At 40.1% G+C, this 22,382-nt stretch overlaps 1 protein-coding gene across 4 annotated transcripts in view; it reads left to right on the top strand.

Annotated features, from left to right (window-relative positions):
* htr4 (5-hydroxytryptamine receptor 4) overlaps positions 1 to 22,382 on the top strand; it is a 179,877-nt gene that overhangs the window by 51,747 nt on the left and 105,748 nt on the right. For 3 of the 4 annotated variants that reach the window (XM_011480562.4, XM_011480564.4, XM_078954430.1), the window contains exon 2: positions 8,730 to 8,808. The exons of the other annotated variant lie outside the window; for it this stretch is intronic. In XM_011480562.4, the coding sequence (XP_011478864.1) occupies positions 8,753 to 8,808 (56 nt within the window). In that variant the 5' untranslated portion in view covers positions 8,730 to 8,752. The remainder of the gene's footprint in view (positions 1 to 8,729; positions 8,809 to 22,382) is intronic. 4 annotated transcript variants of the gene reach the window in all.

Genomic DNA, 22,382 nt, shown 5'->3' with positions numbered 1-22,382 from the left:
AACTTATCAAGACGTTTTTCATCAGCAAAACAATCCTATTTTAAGAAAACATGCCTTACTGACTAGCATTTCTTACCTTAAATTTCTTACCTTTTTCTTACCCCATTGACAAATTTATTTGCCTATTTGAAGAAAATCTGGTAATGGGGTTAAATATGTTTGACTCATTTCTAATAGGCCTGTTTTTGCAGTGTGTTTAGCTAAATAAAAACCTTTTTATGTGATCTCAAGCCAAAATACTTTAAGGGCTTTTTCAGGGTCATCCGGAGGTAGGATCACCATCTGGGGGGCATTGTTGTGGTTCTTTCACATCTTTAAAACGTTCTGGTATGCTACTTTCACAGTGGCCTCGGCAACACGTATTCAAGCAACCACTTCCAATGGAAAATCTATGTAAACATAAATGAAAGTTTGGGGATTTTTTTTCCAAAACTCTCATGTTCGCGTGTCGCTGTATTTTTAAGTCAATTTTCAGGCTCGATGAACAAAATAGACATTAGAAGCTAAACTGTTAAAAGCGAAACCAGCTGATCCTTGACCAATCAGGGTCTTGGATTTTGGTAGTGATGTATGGTCAGCGTCCTTTTGTAAGTCACAGAAGTGCCAACCGTTTGAAAAGTGATCACAAAAGACAAATGAATCATTTCAGTTTCTGCCTGGCTGGAATAATCCAACTCCAAGTCTTTCAAATATCTGTTAAAGAAAAAGCCTGGAGCAAGATTCATGAGATTTGCCCCACTTGGTGCAAAATGTCAAAGCGGTCCAAGCATCGAAGCATCATCCCCGAATACAAGCGGCTGAAATCAGCTTCCTCTGTAGGGTGGCTGGGCGCTCCTTCAGAGATGGGGGGAAAGGGGTGTGTTCCTGAGCGAGAAAAGATGGATGAATGTCCAAGAACCCGTGTAGATTGGGTTCTAAACGCACATCACATGCCCGGTAGGAACGTAGCACCTGGAAAACAGTGAGGCAAACCTTTGCTTTAGCATTTTTTAGTCATAACTGTCCATCACAAATGGAATTGAATTGAATCAGACCTTTACTCCTGTACCTCTACACATGAAGGCACCTTGCATCTTAAGGCCATGCCACTTAGACAACACGAACATTTTGCGCATATTTCACAGATAAAAAATTAAGTAATTATACGTGGAAAAAGTTTTGGTCTTTACAGGAAATATTCACAGATGTATTACGAATTAACCATGTTAAAACCACGGAAGAAGTACGAATAAACTACGCAAAAACACGTAAACCAACGTGGAACATGAACTGCGTGTAATTATTGTTCTGTTTAAATGTAATTCATTAGTGGTTTGTGCGTCACTTCTGTGATCTTCACATGATATGTGCAACGTATACACGATATCCCCACAACCACGGCTGGATGAAGCTCGTCTGCTGGACTTTAATATATGTAGTTGTAGATTTAGATAAGTTAATTCTTCTCTAAGAGTTCTGGTAAATCGCCTGTCCGTCCTGGGGGAGGATCCCTCCTTCATGTGGGGGTGTAACGACCTGCTTCTAGCTGCTGATTCTGGGGCCTCCAGTGTTTTAATTCTTTTAGATCTCTCTGCTGCTTTCGACACAGTGGATCACAGTGTTTTATTATCCCGACTGGAGCAGTCTGTCGGTGTGAAGGGCACAGCACTCAGTTGGTTCAGTTCATATTTATGTGGCAGGAGTTTTTCTGTCCAACTAGGACAGTGCTCTTCTTCAGAGGCTCCGCTCAAATATGGTGTACCCCAGGGCTCAGTTTTAGGCCCACTTTTATTCTCACTTTATCTGCTGCCACTGGGGTCCATTTTTAGGAAATATAACGTGTCATTCCACTGCTACGCAGATGACATCCAGATCTATCTTCCCCTAAAATCTGGAGGAGCGGATGTTCTCGACAGATTGCAGAACTGCTTAGCAGACATCAAGTCTTGGATGGAGCTTAACTTCCTCTGTCTAAATGAAAACAAGACAGAGGTGTTTGTCTTTGGAAAGACTGACCTGCTGACAGGCTGCTGTAGTGCTGTTGGCCCCCTGGACCCTTCAGATGCTCCATTCATTAGAGATCTTGGGGTAAACCTTGACAGGCATTTTAAATTTGACAGGCAGGTCAGTGTTGTAGTCCAGTCTAGTTTTTATCACTTGAGGCTTATTAGCAAAGTCAAGCCATATCTTCCTCCTCACGCTTTGCAACAAGTGATTCATGCCTTGATCTTCTCTAGACTGGACTACTGTAACTCTCTCTACAGTGGTATAGATCAGTCTCTGCTCCGCCGCCTCCAGCTGGTTCAAAATTCAGCGGCCCGCCTGTTAACGGGGACCAGACGGTGTGAGCATATAACACCGATATTACGCTCACTTCATTGGCTGCCTGTGTCTTTTAGAATTACTTTTAAGATTTTGCTTTTGGTTTTTAAATGTCTGAATGGTCTGGCACCTCAGTATCTTTCTGAGCTTCTGCATGTTTATCGTCCATGTCGAGTCCTAAGGTCTGAAGATCAAATGCTTTTAGCGGTTCCCAGGACTCGGCTTGTGACTCGGGGAGACAGAGCCTTTTCAGTTGCAGGTCCTAAACTCTGGAATGCTCTCCCCTATTCTGTGAGGTCTGCCAGAACTGTCAGTAATTTTAAGACTCTTTTAAAAACACATCTTTTTACTCAGGCTTTTAACTCCAGTGAGCATATCTAGTGGGCCAGCTTGTTCATTGTTCATTTTATTAATCTTATTCTTTTATTGTTTTATTGCTTTTATTGTTCAATTGATTTTATTGTTTTATTCCTATTGTTTCTTTATTGCATCGTATTGTTTGTGATTTTAGTTGATTTTATGTTAAGCACTTTGGTTGCCTTGGCTTTTATAAGTGCTATACAAATAATAAATTGATTGATTGAAATTGATTGATGTGGACACCCCTGAAGTTTCTTCGTTTTTTCCGGAATCCGTGTTTTTTTGGGAGGTTTTCCTTACCGCGAAGGGGGGTCTAAGGGCAGGGATGCCAGTATAGCTTAGTCAGTTTGTTAGTTCATTTTAGTATTTTCCTATTGAACTCTTTTTATTCGTGATCCTTTTAAGTTCGTGTTTTACTTCGAAGCCCATCGAGACGACTGTTGTTGTGATTTTGGGCTATACAAATAAAATTGAAATTGAAATTGATATTAAACTTATACATTGGTGCTACATGCGTGCAAATCCCTTAGACACACGTGGAACAGTCATGGAAAGCCACAAATTTGTGTATGTATCTTGCAAGAATCACGCACAACTGCGTAAGATTTATGCAATAATTGCATATAAACTTTGTAAAATAAGCGAAAAACTGTGTAAATGTCAACCGACCAAAAATTCTGAACAGCTCAAAAACCGAAAAAGAAACACGAATGAATTACGTATACCGTACATGGATCACGGAAGACAGGAATTTCACACGTGGAGAATATGCAATGTGTACGTAGTGGCTGCCATACCTTCTCCCTGGTCGACTCCTCCTGCCTCCATTCTGCCCCTCCCCTCAGCATCCTTTGCCTCCTCAGACCGTTCCGTCCCCACGCCTCTTTTCCTTTCACCGCCGTCTGCTTCACAAACTCAGAATTTCCACTCATTTCCTTCTCTCCACCATGCCTGTGTCTTGCATTTGGAGTCTATGTGTTGTTTGAACAGAGACGCAGCTGACAACTCATTTAACCGCGTCTGCGTTGACTTTGGCTCTGCCTCAGCCAACGGCCGTCCAAAACCCACCAGGGAAAGACGTGAATTCAGCTGAAGTTCATTGAAACGTTTCCAGCAGATGAGTTTCTAATCTGAAAAGTTAGCATGCATGTCTTCAGTTTGAGCTGAGAAACCTTTGCCGTGCGGGTCTGAGATGTGTTTTTAATAAAGCAGTCTTTGATGTTTGGAACATCACTCTTCCCAGACAGGCCTCCTCTTGTATGTGATGCTATCAGGGATGTCCAGGTATTAGGGGCAGGAATTTAATTTTCTCAGACTCAAGAAAGGATTTAGGTGAAATTGCAGCAGATTTAACGTACCTGGCTGTGATTTGCTTCTGAAGCCTTGGTCAGTCCCATCCAAACGGGTCACACAGATGACAGACATTTACTTTTTCCTGTAAAATAAAACATAAACGCTCAGCATTAAGGCACTTCCCCTCACGTCAGTGCAGAACCTTTTAAGTGCCTTGAAATGCCAATACTTTTTATATTATATTTGATTTATTCAGCTAATTTAAAAGTGTTTTGGTTGGATGTTGAGTGTGAAGTGAGTTTTCTCAGGTGTAGCTTTTTCAATAGACGTTGATATTAATTTTGAAAGTTCATCACTTTACTGGTTTATATTTATGTATGATGATTAAATGTTTTTAACCTCTTGTAAATATGTGTTAGAGGAGCGGTCTTTGAATAGAACGATTTTGGAAAATACTGCCCTGTTTTTACAAATAAAGTTATTTTTATTGATTTGGAGGCTAAACGATATTTTGAGATGAGTTTGAGAAACTTGAAAAGTAAAGTAAAAACAGTGAAGCTCCAGCGTTGACAGTCCTCAAACTGCCGTCACTCTTCTACTGTGTTTCTAAGGGTTTCTAAAGAAGAAAAAAGCAACAAAACACTTACGGTTACAGTAGTTGAGAGAGGGACGTGTTATTTTATGAAAACGCCAGTTAAGAAAAAAAAAACATTAAAAAAAGCATTCAGATACTTAGAGGACTAAGCATGTTAGCATGTTAAATGTTGCAGTCGACTGCCACCCGAACATGACATTGCAGGAGAATTCTTCAGCTTAGGGTTGGGCGATGTCCCTTAAATTGGCCGTTGACGATGTTTGCTGTCAACCATCGGGATGGACGATGACATCGTCGGGGGGGGGGGGGGGGGGGGGTATTTTTACATTTTTCGTTCTTATATAACTGCTATTCGTTTTTTTGCATTTTCATTTTATTTCCCAACTAATGACTAATCCGCGATGATCCAGTATAAACTGAGGGAAGTGACTTTAACAAAAAAAAGTAACAAACAAAATAGAAAAGAAGTAGTCCGCTCCCGCACTTCACTAGTGAAGTGGACCGGCGGAGCGCGGACTTACAGCTTTGTGTTTGAGGGGAAGGGGGGGGGGTGCTTTGCTACATGAGCGCTATGATTGATGAGATTTAAGACTGCGATCCGTCCCGCAGCTCTAGGGGTACATGCAACCGAACTCAGAACCGGGTCTAAAAGTGTGTGTCTGAGCACAGCTCAGATCGTCAGCACACACAGCGGTTTGAGCTTCAAAGCAGAAATGTCACTCAGTCCTTAGAAAACATTCAAACAATCACGTGGATTTGTGTTTCCAGTCGTGTCCCGACTAAATAAAGGCTGATGTTATTCTTACATGTTTACGTGCAGCCAGCAAGCAGCACCACCCAAAGCTAATGTTGTTAGCCCGTGTTAGCATACTGCTAATCCTGGCTTCGTTCAGAAAAAGCACTGACCACACGGATTAAAATTCAAATGATGAGCGAACAGGTGTTTCATAATAACCGTAACATTATTAAAAGCACGTTTAGAAGATCATCTCGTATTTTACCGAGCTGGCATGTCAATATATATAGCCGCTCGGCGCTGTTTAACATTGTTTTGTATTGAATTGTTACATTCAATAAAGTTTGAAAAAAAAAAGCCGCTGGCGGAATTTATATCCTTCCGGTTTTCAAACCCTACTGCGCATGTGCAAATGATTTATTCCGACGGAAAGTGTGACCTTAGTGAACGTTTTTATATTCTGAAAACATTTTTCTGGGCCCATCTACACGGTTGGATTCTAATCCGACCATTGATCCCATCAAGATATTTTGCACATGTAACCGTGGCTTATGGTGTCGACGCGCAACGTGGCGGGGGCGTGGCATCACGATGATGGTCTCTCCATCGGGATGTCAGTCACCCATCACGATGGACGATGATATCGTCCATCGGCACAACCCTACTTCAGCTTCATTCCAAAAATTGCTTGTTTACATTCTGTTTAAATGTTATTTTCATATCAAGTTCTCACAAGATGCAAAGAGTACGAGCTGACACTAGTGACAATGTTCACTAGTGACACAGGCGGCGCCAACAACCGATGCTGCTCTGGAGCGGAAATGATGTCACCATATCCTTTTTTCCTTTAATGTCAATCATGTCCCGGTCGCCAATGTTCAAAGCCCCGCCCCCACATAAATTAGGGTAACTCCGAAAACAAAAACTCTCAATTGAAACTGGTTATTGATGATTAAAAATGAAGTGGGAGAAGCAAAAACAGTAGAAATTTTTATTTTTTATTTTGTAAAGGTTTTAAGTTTATAGTTTTATATTCAAGTTATCAGTCTTTCTTGCAAATTGTGTTTTTTTTTCATATTTTCAATACTTCTTTCAAGTTTATAATGTATGTGAGCGTGTCGCATTTGATCAAAAAGCAAAAAAAACGTGATCTTTGTTCTAATTTTGCATGTTTAAAAAAAAACAATGTATCCGTGCCATATACATGATCCATGTCCGTTCAATTTTATGTGCTATGAACTGTTTATTTTTGTTTTTTAAGATGCAAAAAATGAGTTAAAGACAGAGTTTTTTCATAAATAGGACTCGCCTGTTCTGAGCGTTGAGATTTGCCTTGAAGTTGATGCTTGAGAAGCTGCAGAGACAAGCAGGGACCGTCAGATAAACAATAGCAGTTTTCTCAGTATCTCACCATAAATCACCTCTAAAACATCACAACGACTTATTATTGTTCAATCAAATTCCACAGAAATGCATAATAACACCAACATGTTTAAGTAATGCAAGTTCTAGAGACGTCCTTATCTCCTCGCTTTAGAAAAGGGGAAAAGTTATAGCGAATTCAGAAAAAAATATTGGAAATTTAGAAAACGATTATAGAAAATTCAGAAAAAATTTATATTGAATTCTGAAATAATCCAAAGACTTCACTGCTTTGTTCCCAATATTGTTGATAGGATTGACTCAAAATAAAAAAAAATAAAAAACCGTTCATGTCAATATTTAATACTTCCCCAATGTTTTGCTCTGTGACGTTTGTAGATAAAGTCAGTAGGAAGAACAAAGCAGACTGGCTATATTGTGACGAGCACGTAAACAAAACGGGTCATGTCTACGACACTGTCACAGGAACGGGCAGAACGGCTGGATCCAAATGCAGCAGGTTCATGAGCTCAGCCAAAGTCCACAAAGCTAGATCAGGGTCAGGCAGGCAGGGGTCAATAACAGGCATGAGAGCATCAGAGGATCCAGGCGAGAGTCGGGGCAGGCAGCAGGCAAACAGAGTCAGAAACAGGGTCAGGGGACAGAAGATCAGGTAAGGAAGGCAGAGTGACACGAACTGTACTTCACACTGAGTGAGGCTCAGTACAGTGCCTTAGTATGCTGTGGTTGATTGAATGAATGAGGTTCAGATGTACAGCATCCAGGAAGTGTACGCTGGGGTTGCTGGGAGTTGTAGTGTGGCTAGAACTCTGGGACTCTGGGGACGGCTCCGGGGGGGGGGGGGGGGGGGAGGGGGGGGGGCAGAGCTCTGACTCCTGACTTTGTTGCTTCTTTGAATTACAGCTCATCTTCTAGTTTTTATGAGCAGATGAGGTCGGAGCCCAACCTGTTTGGAGAACTTTGCTTTAGTAGTTCCTGTGAATATTACAACAAACACCCCCGTAAGTTGTTTTCTTAACACTTAAAAAAAAAAAAAGAATGAAGATAACTTTTTTTTTTAAATTGAATGCAATACGCTTCTCCAACAATATGTACTTACGAGTTTAAAACTGTTTTAAATTTTTCTTTTTTTGATTCTACTTTTACAATCTGGTCTTTTATTCACTGTCAGTTGATCCAGAATTGACCCCATAAAAAAAACACTGAGTTTTTGCATCGTCTTTTAAAACATCACAGCAATGTAACATTTAAAAGGTTTTGATCATTCAATGTTGGGAAAATGGCACTGAAAGGAGGAACTGCATTGGGTGCATCTTGTTGTTGTTGTTGTTGTTGTTGTGTGCCAATAAATGTTGGCGTTTGTGTTGAGCATCTCTGTGATGAAGTGATTCTGACAGCTGCCCATATGTCTGAAGTATAATGAGTTTTCTTATTCAGGTATTAAAACAGACAAGAAAATAAAATGTGTGTTTGTTTTTATTTTCAAATGTAAAATGTCTTTTCAGAATAAATAGAAAGGAATCTTTATGTTTGCATGAATGAACCTCATGTTCTTATTTAGGTTTCATGCTTTCAATTCACTGATTTTAGTTTCAAAATTGGGAAAATTTGTCCTCCTGGTTGGCTCATTTGTTGAGGGATTATTTTCTTTAGAATCAATCTGTTAACATAGATTACTGTGGTTATAATTGTTTATTTGAACAAGCTAGCATGCTGTGTTTCGGCTGCAGATTTTTTATACACATTTTAATTACAAGCGCTTTGAGCATCATGTTTGCTGTTTATATGATTGATGAATAGTCTTTCAAATTGACCAGTAGCTATAATGTGGATTGACATTAGTTCAACCTCCTCTCTAAATATGTTTTACCTTCAGAAGCGGGTTAATTGACAGCTGACTAACAATGTCGGAACGGTTTTCTTTGCATAATTCTGACGTGGTTTAATAAGTTTATGTTAATGCAATCTGCTGAGCTTGACTTGTTCTATGCTTTTAATTTGAAGTTCAGGCCCTTTTATTAATGGGGTGATGATGTTAATGCAGCTCTGCTCTGTCTGCAGGGACTCTCTGCATTTATGGTCACATGAATGTCAGCGCTGCAGGCCAGATGCTGGTGATGGAGGAGCTTGTCAGTGAGAGGTGAGATGAATCAACGTTGACTCGCTTTGTTATGGAAAACTCTCCTCTACCCGCCCACCTCGTCACTGAACACAAAGAAAGTCACTTTCAACACGAGTCTCAAACTTTATTGTTCAAAACACAAACATGAGTGACGTGAAGCTGTGAGAGCGGCAGTATTATGGTTTGGGACTTGAATAGATGTCTTTTCTTTTTGGGTGTTTTCTCCCAATATTTGCTTAATTTTTTTGCACATGATGAGTATATTTAAAAAACAAATTGCTTTGCTTAATTTATGTTTTTATTTTTTTTTAGTCATAATTCTTTTTTAAATTTACCAAATTTGTTGCTTTTTTCTCTTATATGTTGGATTTTCTTTGGCATTTTGGAAATAAATCTGTGCTTTCTGATGCTTTTTAGTCACAGCTGACAAGCTTTTAAAACCACAATTAAGCGAATTGGTTGTTTTAGGCATTATTGTCAGACTTTTCTGAACAACTCTGAGTTTTTTTTATAGTTTGTTTTTCTTCTTGTTAAACAAAGAGACGACATTCAAACCTTTTGTCAGGATGCTCATCCCAAAGCAGTAGACCTTTTTATTTATTTATTTATATTAGCGCCAGGAGAACATAAGTATCTGTGGAGCTAAGTCGGACGTTTCTGCAGAAGAAAAGTAGTCCTCCGCTCCAAAAACAATTCCCATCATTGTCATGAGACCAGTAAGTGACCCGTGTTGGTATGAATTCATCACATGCTCCATGCATGCGTAAACACAGGTCGTATGGAGAGATGTCTGTGCTCTATTGTCCTGTGTACATCTCTGGTCTTAGTGCTTGTTTTCAGTCTTGTCACATTGTTCTATCATTATTGAGTCTTTAGAGGTTTTGAACGCTGATTTGCTCAATGGTCAACACGTTTAAACAAAAGCATCCATTTGCAGCTTTTCTTCTGGTCTTATCTCTAACATTTCTACAGTTTACGGCATTTTTAACTGAGACCGACTCCTTTCAGATGCACATTTTTTAGATCTTAACCATCATTGACTATTAGGGGGGTTGTGTCTTACACGTGGAGGCAGATTTGACTCGGTTTTGGTGCATTTTGCTGGCGTTTTGGACATACAGGAAATCTTTAGATTTAAAATGCTTTGTGTTTTTGGTTCATAATAACATGTTTAAGTCCGTGTGTTGGAGACTAACTCAGGTCTCTTCAGAAGAAAATCCCAGTTCAAATTATGAAGAAGCTTTTCGAGACTATAACAATAATTTAAAACACCTTCACTTCCTGTTTGATCCCCGTTGGGAAGCAAACGTCCGGTGTCTTTTGGCGTTCGGCTCTGGTCAGACGACGTCTTTGTTCTGGTGGGATAAATGCGGATAAATCCCGGAGCCTGGACGCCGATGGTTGCTGAGGCCAGTCTGCGACATAGAATCGATCCAAGTGGAGAATGGGGCGGAGGCGGGCCGGCAAAACCATCTGGAATGTAGAGAGATAAACTTCCACGAACATATAGCAGGAGTCTGATTGTGATTGGCTGAGAAAAGAAGGCGGGGAATTTAGCTGAATTTAGACTGAAGGCCTAAAGAGAGAACCCGGAAGTGAGGCAGATCTTTCTTATTGAAATTGCGCCAACATGACCCGAACAGATGTAAACGTGGATGAAGGAAGAGGATCGGGTCACAAACACAACCCGCCTGTTGACACTTTGTCTTCTGCAGCTTCTTGTCCCTTTTTCTGATCTTTCTATGACTTTAGGTCCTTAAATTATAACAAAAATGTTCACCATTTTCATTCAGAGTTGTAAAGCAATTTGTAAAGGTCGTATGGATGCTCTGACGGCAGCAGAGGCCCACGTGTAAAATGCTGTTAAAGCCCCCTTAGAACACACTCAACAGTTACAGAGCTGTCACAGTTTTCTGGACTAGAGAAACACAGAACCAACTTTTAAAGGAAACTATCAAGAACTGTGGCGGGTTAGACATTAAAATAAAAAAAAAACTCCAGGCAACTTAAGCACAAAACCATCTGAATTATGCTGTGCAGCATTTCAACAGACTGGATGATTTGATGATGAGCTTTTTTGGTCATTTTATTTACATTTCTGCTAATTTTGCATTTCAGGTGATACATATTGTGAACAGAAGTGAGAGTAGTTTAAAAAAACGATGTGTTTGTACTGCGGCCATGGTGGGAGGGTTCATTTGTGCCTTGTGGTCTCATTATTGAAACGAAAACTTGAATAATCGTTAAAGATGAGCAGAGGTGCGGAGAAATGGTTTTCTTTGATCAAAATATGTTTTTCATTTTAAACAGCTCATTGGCTCTAGTGCTTAAATTAAACAGAGAGATGCTGCTGTGAAATGAACTGTTTTCCTCCCGGAACTGCGATCAAACACTCCTATGTTTGTCCAATCTGATCCGGGCTTTGGCCTCTTGCGTTCCGACAGCGATTTAAGGATGTTTTGGCAAATCCCAGACCATGTTCTGTTCCTCTGAGGGCACACTGGATCCTGTCCAGCCCTTGTGATGATTTTTTTTTACTTTTGGGAGGAGGGAAGGGATGCACCACTACAAAGACGATGAGGGTTTAACAGCTCAGCTTTTAGTCCAGAAGGAGGGTCTGTCTGCAGTGAGGGGAGCAACCCCAACTTTAAAAAGAAAAAGTCACAATTAAACCATGGAGCCCAGCTATAATGCTCAGATAGGGAGCTAAAAATGATACTAGTTGTGTTTCTGTCCGACCCTCTGCTGCATTTACTGAGGTTAACTGCTGCAGTGGTTCTGGTTTAAAAGTGACCCGTGTGCACATCAGAAACATGTGAAGAGTAAACCATTGACTCCTGAATCTCAACTTCGACTGTTTCAAAATAAAAGCAAGCAAAGCATTATTAAGGGATGGTTTTGAATGTCTTTATGGATCTTTGATAAATACATAACTTTCATGATTTTTCCCGTTCTGTTTTCTGAAAAGAAGTTTTAATATTATTTGAAGACCATTTTCAATCTTGTGACTGGGAGAGCGTGGTTCAAGTCCATGTCGGGACATACCTCCAAAACAACGGGGTCTGCAGAGCTCCTCTGCTTTAATACACCTTATATTTATAGATTTCTGTTGTATTTCTGTCAGTCAGTCGCTCTGCTATCCCCTCTTATCTTTTTCATTGAAATTTATTTATCACAGTTTTTTCTCACGGTGTTGTTTCCTTCTGTCACACTCAGTGCCACATGTTTGCTGACCTTACTCTGTCTGTCAATTAATAATAATTAATTGATACTTTATTTATTCCTCAATGAGGAAATTCTTTCTCCGCATTTGACCCATCCCCTGGGGGAGCGGCGGGCTGCAGACTAGCAGCGATTGGGGGCCACAGTTGGCTGGGGAGAGCGGTTGTTCGGTTGTTGGACGACCTGCTCTATCGCCTGAGCTAAACTGCAGATCATTCCTCTGTACCTGTGTAGTTATTTTGGTATCCACATGTGTTCACACATGTTCCTCTGTCTTTTTCAACACTGATGGCTTATTCAACTGCCTGTTTGGTTTTGTGGCCCTCTGCCTGAGAAGACAAGGGGCCGTGCAGAACCACGGTCCAGAATCCAGGAGTTTCTTATTAGTAAAGGCTGATTTCTTTCCCCCTCATACCAAGTAAAGAAAAACTCTCAATTTATGGAAACGCATCAAACAGAAATGACCTAAAAAGAGGAAACGCCATTTCTGAGTATTTTATGACTCGGTTTGAGCGGACATTCAGATTCCAGTTAAATAAAAACCTTAATGACTGAATAAATAACTTTTTTTCTTATTCTGGTGTTTCCTCATTTAAGTTGCTTGGATCTGGGTTCTTACAGCTCTTTCTAAACTCATATGAACTTAAAGACCGTCTGTCTTATCAGTTATTCTATTTTGATGTGATTAGATGATTATTTTGCGTGGTACCATAACCAAACCTCTGCAGAATTGGGGAAACTGGCTCGTCATGAACGTTTGGTTTTGCATCATTCTCCAGTGGAGAATATTCATGCTGTCTCTTTCTCTGTGACACAATTCTTTAGGATGGATGTTTGGTTCACGCCGACATGAACCATCTGGTAGAAAATGCTCTGGATGCTTTTCCACATTTTTATTTTTAAAACATCTAAAGCAGCCTGTTTGGAAACGTTTTCTTAACTCAAACAGATTTATGAGCTTTTATTTTGAAACTGGGTTTCAGGGTCATTCTCATCTTCACACACTACTCCTATCTCAGCTCAGGAAGTTGTGATGCATTGTGGGAATTCTGCTGTCTGTGCCAGAGGCTTGTTGATTTGATTAAAATGCGTCTTCAGTTAAAAAACTTTGGGTTGGGGGCGGGGCTTCTTTTTGCCTTAAAAGAAAGCTTTGTCAAGTTTCTGGTTATCGCCCTGCAGCCTGAAGGGTCGGCGAGAAACAAAACCTTATCATCAGAGGTTGCTTTGACTCCCAAATGACGTATTGCTCTTGGTTGACTTTTGCAAAGTTAAATGAAAGTTGAAGCAAAAAAAATCCTGATAAACCACCAAAGAAGAAAGTTTTATCAGGGGTCCCCAGGGGTCAGGGGTCTACACCCAACCTGGTATAGACCAAAGTCCGATTTGATGCTGGAAATCATTTGATCCACAATGTCTGCCTCAGAGCAGCTGCAGGTCACTGAGGCCTTCCTGACATGATGTTTATCTGCTTCGTGGCCTTTCTGACCCTGAAAGAAAGATCCTTCCACCAAGCTCTCAGATACCAGCAGTTCGTCTGTGGGTTCGGAAAGGTCGAGCTGATCCAACAGAAAACATCTCCTGACAACATCTGCATCTCAAAACCCCCGAAAAAGCAAAGGAGGTTTTCTGTCTGACCTGGCTATAGGATCCATACATTTTTGATGACTGTCTTCAGCAGGCTCTATAGAAACCCACCCAGGTGTGATTTATGACAGCTTCTCACCCGGGCCCACACAGAACCCGACCCACACGGTGTCACCAAAACCAGCTCACTGACTCATACTCGTTTGAGTTGACTGACGTTCAAATCCAGCTCGTGTGTCAGGAGGACATGAAAGTTGGGAGGAACGCTCAGATGAAGTTCAAACGCTCAGACGTTTTACCTGCTAAAGCAAAACGTTCAAGAACAGGATGGAAAAAAGTCTGTTTCCTTGGAAGATTCAGCTTCATGTCCAAATAAGTCCATTTTGGTAGTGTTCTTGTTGGGTTGAACTCTCTCTGATCTCATCTCCATTAGATATGTTATATTGCTTCCTAAAAGTCTAAATGAAGCAGAAGCCAAGAGGAAATGAAAACAGGGCAGCAGGGAGCTCTTCATGGAGATAAATCTGTACGCTCGGGCTCATGCGCGGTTTGACGAACAGCCTCATTTTAAATGCTAAATGTAGTCCTGTCACTGTCGCACGAATAGACCGTAAAGCTACCGAATGTGTTCATCTGAAGAGTGTCCAGAAGACAGACGGTCTGAAGCCGCTTGTGTTTCTGCCGTCTGGAGTAAAGTTTAGAGAAGAAACATTTAGAGAAGTCTGCTAGACTATTTCTGCGGCCATCGTGTGGCATTTCCTTCTGTGTCTCCGGGATTGAGATACTTTTATGAAATGTTTGCCGAGCCAGACTACACTTTTTAAAAGTATATAATAACTTTTAACTAAACAGTTAAAGACTTAGTTAAGACTGATGTACATTGAATTACTGGTGCATAGAGGAATAAACATTTTACTCCCTAAAATTAAAGGCTGGTATGATTATGTTTTTTACATTAAAAGCTTTATTATTCTTTTTAAAAATCATCCATCTATATAAAAAATATCTAATTAGTAGCAAATTAGACATTTTTCAAGTTTAATTCACTACATTGGAGCCTATTATTGGTCCAGAAATTGGTTCAATAACATACTGTTTAATTTTAGTTTCTAAAAACCATAAATCTCGACTTACGTGGCACTTTGGTCTCGCAGGACTTGAACCTTGACCTGAAAGTTGACCTCAACGACCTGAAACATAACTTTTGGGATTCTTAAACGTTTATTCGTATTGTATTCAAAAGATCTCTAAAGTTGCAGTCATGATAGTTCCTCTTTGCGAAGGTAACTATGAGAGTTAAGACTTGGGACCGGACTGGTAAAGACTGTCTTGCGAGCACCTAATCCTACCAAGAACAACCAGATAGATTTGACTGTGCAGATCCTGATTTAGATCAGCTGTGATCCTTTTTATGGTGTCGTTCATCTGACACCCTGAATTCCATCAGATTTCACAGATAAAACTGCGGTTCAGCTTCAGCGAGTGGAAACATCAAAGGCTCTTCACGGTGAAGGATTTGGAGGAACTTCTTTTTTTATTTTGGAGGTTTTTATGTTTGTATTGACGCAAACCAAAACCATAACCTATTAAAAGAAGCTCAGTAATGACACTGAATGTATTAAACTAAATTGCACCCAGGGAGGTGTCGGTAATTAGCAGAGGCCTGGATGAAGGAGAATTGGTGGTTTTAAGAGATTAGTGGGAGTCTCCTACTGATGTTTGAAATAGCAAAAAAAAAGCCCTGCTGCATCTTTGATTGTAGATTCGGCAGAAACAAACAGAATGAGACGTTTCCTTGAATGGAGAGAAAAGCGAGTTTGTTCATACAGAGTCTCAGTTGAAAAACTGTACGATTTCTTTGTACAAAAACAAATAAAAACAGGCTGATGACATGAATCTTGCAAATATGTAAAGGTGGCATTTTTCTTATTTGAACTAAAAATTGCGTCATTAAAATGTGTTTGCAAATAAAAAGCATTACATAAATCGTACATTCATACTGATGCATAGACGCACCTGTTTAGGTTTATCTTTTTCTGTCGTCTCTGACTCAGCGGTTCTGCTGCAGACTCTGCAGAAACGACAGAGGCGGTTCATGGTAATATTCTTCATCCCACATTTAAATGCACCGGAGATAATTACAGCTTTGTTATGGCATGCTGCCTTCATGTGCATCTGGAAAGTTGAGGCTTTTTTCTGATATAACTCCTGACAAGGAGCTGCGTCAGAAAAGAAATTTGGGGACGTTTTTCTCATATTTAGTTTTCATGTGAAAAGTTTAAATGCGACACAAATGCCGCACAATGTTGAAGCTAATCTATCAACCCCAGAAAGAGCCTAAATTATGTCAAAATAGTAAAAATTAAAAAGATTTTCCCCTTTTGGAAAGCAATTCTGTTTTGGTTTTTGAGCCGGCTGCTGATCAAACACATGAGTTGGAATCTCTTTATGTGGTCAAAGCTGAGGCTGGTAAAAAACGGGGCTGTTTGCTGTCCTCTGCAGACACAGCAGAGAGGAAATACGCAAAAAGGAATTTAGCAGCTGTTACATAATCCCAACAAGAAGTGCTCCATTCATAAAAAAAGCATTCACTGCCCTGTGAAGCTGAGCGCGCTCACTCTGAAACGGTGGAAGACTAATCCAAGCGGCAGCTTTCCTTCAAGACAACATCATCAGTAGGAGCCGTCAAAAGTCACTGGTTTGAAGCCGCTCCGGCGTCTGTTTTCCTCCTGAGAGGAGGAGTCTGCAGCATTTTCCATCAAACTGTGATTCTATCCGTTCCCATTCATGCTGATATCTCCCACCTGTTAGTGCCGGAGCTTCCTGGTTCCTGCTGCTCCTCAGAGTGCAGCGCTCGGCACTCTGAGGAGCAGCAGGAACACCTTTTGTCGACGTATTTCTACTCACACATCTCCTCTCTTGGCATCTCGGCCAGCATGTTTCCAGAGCGGCAGCATGGGGCTGAAAATAGTCACGCGACCTCAGCTTTCAGCGCCTGAACTATCGAACTATTTTGTCATAGTCTATTGTTTACAGCGAACGGTTTTCAGGTTCTATGTTCTTTTCACCTATTAGACTTTATGGGTTGAATGCTACAAAGTCTTCACTCCAATGTTTTCCTGTTTCTCTTTCTTTATTCTAGTATCTTCTTCCATCTTTTGCGGCTTAACTCCTCCTACAATGTTTCAGCTATTTTAACCATCCAACTATTCAAATGTTCAGATCTTTCAACTTTTTCCAGCTGTGACTTTTGCTCCTTCAAATCCTTGAACTTTTCCAGATATTCCAGGATTTCTGCCTCCATTGAAATAAATGGGGGATCCATGGTGCAGAAGCTCGATGGTTCGATACCCGGCTCTGACATCTTTCACAAACAGATCTTTTTTGTTATTGTGCTGTTTTCACTTTATTTATGGTCAACTTTGATCATTTCTTTCTTTCTTTATTTTTTGTTTTGCCAATTTTTACCCTTTAAGTTTCATTTTCATTCAGTAATATAGCATCAACCCTGCATGTTCTTCTGGAAATGCAGCTCCTTCTAGTTTTCTACAAAAATTACATTTGGAAAAAGCCTAAAATGGCATTAATTCAATGTTGCCTTTATGTTTGAGGTTTATTTCATCATGGAGCCAAAGCTTTAGGATCCTGCACACATTTTGTTATCATTCTGAACGCATAGATTTGATTTACATTTTTTTTAAATCTTTAAGGAAACATAAATGTTAGAGAACACAAAATCCTTTTTAAAAGTCGTAAATCAAGAAGGGAAAGGGGATCTGGAGGAAAGTGTGTGTGTGAGGGAGTTTCCGCGGTCTGCAGTCCTTTCATTCGGTTCTTTTGATCAGGCGTTCTTCTCTGCGCTCCGTTCGGTTCTTAGCTTTGCTGGTTTGTGTGGAGGCAGGAAGAATCCAAGCTGGTCCTTCCTGATGAGGTCTGTCCAGCATCATCAGGCAGAAAGTCTTTGACGGCTTCTCCGGAATCACTAAAAGCACAGACTTCAAGAGGTTCTCATTTTCACCTTCATCACTGATAGTTTTTACATCATTCATCTGGATTATTGTAGCGTTTAGAATCTAAATATTTCTGTTGGATAACAATAAAAACATGTTTGTACTTGATCCAGATTGTGTCAATACATTTTTTCTTTGGGCTGTGAAACTCTTTAGTGACACGTTTGTCCACAATAGTGACGGTTGGACACAGAGTCTGTCCAGATAGCTATAGTGATTATTTCTGTGTGTGCTACACATAGGATAGAAAAGCGTTTCTCACATGAGCATGTTTGATGTCAGTCTTGCAGAGACATTTGATGAAATAATCAATCGCATAGTTTCATTTCAAACAAATCTTCATTCCAAAAAAGTTCCAACATTTCCATAATTTATTTCTCCATCCATCCAGTTCACTAGTCTTTTCTATCAGTCTGTTCATCTAATTGTTTTTCTTCCTCATGGATGCATACAGGTATGTTTACTTTGCATTCATCAATGATATTTTCCTCCATCCATCAGTCGATTCATTCATTTCTACATGTTACTCTTTTATTTCTCCACCTTTGACACATCCATCAATCATGAATTCCTCCCAACATCCATCCCTCTGCTTCTTTAGACGGACAGGTTGACTTTGATTTTCATGCTGAGAAGCAGAAACGGATGTAAATAAACTCTAACATTTAATATGCAGCACAGATAAGAAGATGGAACAATCAGAAGCAGTGGTGCAGTGAATGAAGCGGCACTTTAGCATCTGTCTCTTCTAAATTCATTTTCCTCCACTTTATCATCTTTCTAACTTTCATCCACACTTGCTGTGATGTGTTAAAGGCCTGCCTATGCAGGTGAAACCCCGCCCCCTCCTCAGTGCTTAGCAGGTAGCGTATGCTTTTGAAGAAACCCGCAGACAACAAAAAGGGATGGAGGCGTCACAAGGAGGTCATTAAAGGCTCATCAGCTCAAACAAGGACAGCAGGAAGATGCTTTATCTGCAGCAGATGAGGGCACAGCATGTGTGTCAGCTGGTTTTTAAAGGTATCCTTTGGAGTCCTGCAAGGATCTTATCAGGAAGATGGGATGTGTTTTTTTTCTTTGAAACAACAAAGACCCCCTTCAGTTTCCCTCAAGACAACACCTGGACGTCACCGTTCACTCTATTCCACACTCATTTGGTGCTAAACTGATGATATACACATTAGTGTCTATTGCTTTCTCTTTGTCAGTCTTGGAAATCAAACCCTCATCTTTCATCACGTTCTGGAACACGGAGGCCGATAACTTGGATCTCCTCTCCTCTAGGCCTGCACAATATACCGCAAATTTATCGTTATCGCAATATCCAGCTCTGCAATATGCATATCGCAAAAGACGGCGAATATCGCAATAAATCGCAAACCCAAAATGTGTTAAAACAATCTTCTAGCAGCTTGAAGCATTTAACGAATCAAATAAATCCCTTTATGCTTTGACCAATCAGATGGACGCCTTCCCATTGTTGACCAATCAGATGGACGCCTTCCCATTGTTGACCAATCAGATGGACGCCTTCCCATTGTTGACCAATCAGATGGAGTCCTTTTATGTTAGATGTTTGTCCCCCGTGTCGACGAGGGTCATTTGGAGTATAATTTTTAAACTGTTGCAATGAAATGGGAATGATGTTTTTGTTTATTTTTGTATTTGTTTATTTACTGCAAATTATATCGTTATCGCAATATTGATCACTAATATCGCAAGTTTTCCTCATATCGTGCAGCCCTAGTTCATACTAGGTCACGTTTAAGTTGTGGGCCTCTATCTTTTTTCTTCATTGTTCATTTATGTTTTGGCCACAGCTATAGGTCTTGACTTTTTCTCCTTTTTGAAAAATACTTGGATTTTAAGTTATGTTGACTTATTTAATAACACTTGCAGTAAAATGGAAATGTAGGAGACACCAACCTATTTTATTCCTGGGCATCTATATAAATTTTTTGTAATCATTAATCATAGTTTTGGCAAGTTCTATGGTAAATATATTTTCTTCTTTTTGAATAAAACTTGCACGTTAATTTAAGTTGTGTTGAATTATTTGAATAAAACTCACACTGAAACCAAAATGTATTGATATTTTTGCTTTTCTATTTTTCCATTTATCGCAAGTCATACCGTCATCGCAGTTTCAAACACTGATATCGCATATCGCAGATTTTTCTAATATCGTGCAGGCCTACTCTCCTCCATCTACAGTCTTGACTTTCTAAACTCAGATTCTCCAGGGAAATCTCTTTCCTTCCTTCACTCTTTCCTCTGCTTTACTTACTGGGGGACGAGGACGACGGACATCAACTTGAGCAACTCTAAAAAAAGAACTGGTTTAACTATTGATGGAGAAATGGAGAAATGTGGTGTAGTGGTTAGCACTTGGGCTCAAATCCCAGCTGGGACCTTTCTGTGTGGAGTTTGCATGTTCTGCGTGGATCTTTTCCAGGCACTTCAGGCTCCTCCCACAGTCCAGAAACACGCTTCAGTCGGGTCATTTGTGACTTTCTCCTAGCTGTGCCTGTGTGTGGTTCTGTCTGTGTGGACCTGTGATGGAGTGGACACTTGGTGAACAGCATCCTTAACACCCCAAATGTCACAAATGTCAGAAATAAAGACTCTATCTTTCAGATCAATCAATCTTTATTTTGTTTTTTTCTGATTCTATTATTGTTAAGAGTCTGTTTTCACTTGTAAGCAAGAAACTCCAACCTACAGATTCCCTCCCTCCCCACCTGCACCTACCTGTCCCCTGTAAAGATACTTTTCTTGAGTCCGTGGTGTTCACCAGAACCTCTTCTCTTTTGGGTCACTCCTCCTCTGAATTGTTCTGACATTTTAGAACCTTCCTCCAGTTTGTCTTTTGTCTCTGACATTTATAATCTCATCTGTAAATCCAAACCCCCCACTTGTCAGTTAGAAACCCTCCCGACATATTTTGGTTAATTCCTGGTTTCCTCCCTGCTCTTTTTCCTCATAATTCACTCCTATTCCTTTGCTCTTTAAAACTGCAGCTTTTACACCTATTGATAAAATAAAACCAGTATAAATCCAAAACGTTTTAGTAATCTCCTCCCTTATGCCCAGTTTACCATTTATTTCTAAAATTCTTGAACATTTCTAAACTCAGAAGCTCCTGTGAATCTGTCCAGACTCCGTCATCAGCACTGAAAGGGATCTTCCATAATAATGTATGACCTCCTCATCATGCGTCTCAATCTGCAACTTTTGACACCGTTTCTCACTTGGTCTCGGTCTATAGGCCTTTCTCACACACCCCTAAACTGGTTTAAACTTTTTTGTTTTTCCGAGCCGTTCATTCAATTCTACTCCTTCAGATTCAAACCATCTGCAGTTACTTCTGATGTACCCCAGGGCTCTATCCTGGGTTACCTTTACTTTCTAGTACCAATCCTGCGGCCTCTTCCATAGACACAGAATACATCTCCATTGCTTGCCGGTGTTAACCCTATAGTGACTCCTAAGTTCCATGTATCTGTCTTAAAAATCATTTTCACTGAATTTGATTCACCTCAAATTAAACTCTCAATTACTTTAGCCCCCTTCTCTTTGGCCCCTCTCCTGCAAAAAGCTTCAACTGGTTCAAGCTACCTCACTGTCTCCTCTGTCTGTCTCAGACACACATCCATAGTATTAACTCTTAACCCCTTCTTGAGTGTAAAGACTCATGTGTCTGAGTCAGGCACCAAGTCTAACTCTTTCTGTTCCAAGCTTTTATTTTGAAGCATCATCTTCTGCTTTTTCTGTGCTCTTCTTCAGGGTTTTTATTTACTGCTGTCTTTTTGACATTGTCTTTGTGTTACCTGAAGGGGGCAAGTAAATAAAAGAAATGGTGTTGTTACGTCATTTATATTGATTTATTGATTCAGATGCACATAAACTCGGGGATTGTCAAATATCTGCATCCTGTAAAAAATATTTATGATTTCAGCTTTCAGAAAATGTGACCATGGCAACTGTGCAGGGATGAGATCCTGGAAAATCTCCTTTTTTATTGCAGCTGGAGTAGTTGCGTCACTTTTAATCAAGTCAAACCTTCACAGTAAAAGCACTAAAACCAGCATTGTTATGATTTCCAGATATTTTTCCCATTCCGTTTTTGTATTCACGTTAATGTCTTTCTGCGCAACACTCCTGGCATTTCTGTTTAATGCCAGGAGTGTTTGGTCTAAATGTGGCCCTCACCTCACAGTGCTTTTTAGCATCAGTTTGTGTTGAAAACTAATTTTATCTGTGAGTTTTCTGTCACTTCAAAAACTCCAATGAGACTTCTAACGAAGCAGTCAGAAAATGCACCATTTAACCAAACTCTTTGGAAAAGAAACTTTCATTTCACCTCGTAAACATCCGGAAACATTTCTTTTTGCTTTTTTTAAGCAAGTACAGAGTGAAATACTCTGGTTTGCCATCCATCTTCCTTGCAAGCCCCTCATAACTTATTCATACTTCAGTGGTAATTTCGGTCCCTGTGACTGAAGGCACTTTGCAGCAGGGCGTGTCTGTTTTAGAGGAAGAGAATCTGAAATGCAAATACAATCCAGTTTATTTATAAAGTGCTGGCTCACAACAGAGGTTGCACCAATGCACTGAGCAAAACAGAAAAAGTCTGAGCTTTGTTATTGGGGATTTTTATGATCCAGTCCAGTTTTAATCCAGTCCAGATTACGTTAAAATCAGATTTTCGTCTTTAATTAATCTTTTAATTGAACAAACTCAGTCTAAATGAAATATTTGTGAGAAAACCTCCAG

The sequence above is a fragment of the Oryzias latipes genome, chromosome 10 (assembly GCF_053564925.1).
Source record: "Oryzias latipes strain Hd-rR chromosome 10, Olatipes_Hd-rR_3.1".
NCBI classification, from domain to species: Eukaryota; Metazoa; Chordata; class Actinopteri; order Beloniformes; family Adrianichthyidae; genus Oryzias; species Oryzias latipes.
The sequence above is the reverse complement of the archived record's forward strand: the minus strand, read 5'-3'. Positions and strand labels throughout refer to the sequence as shown.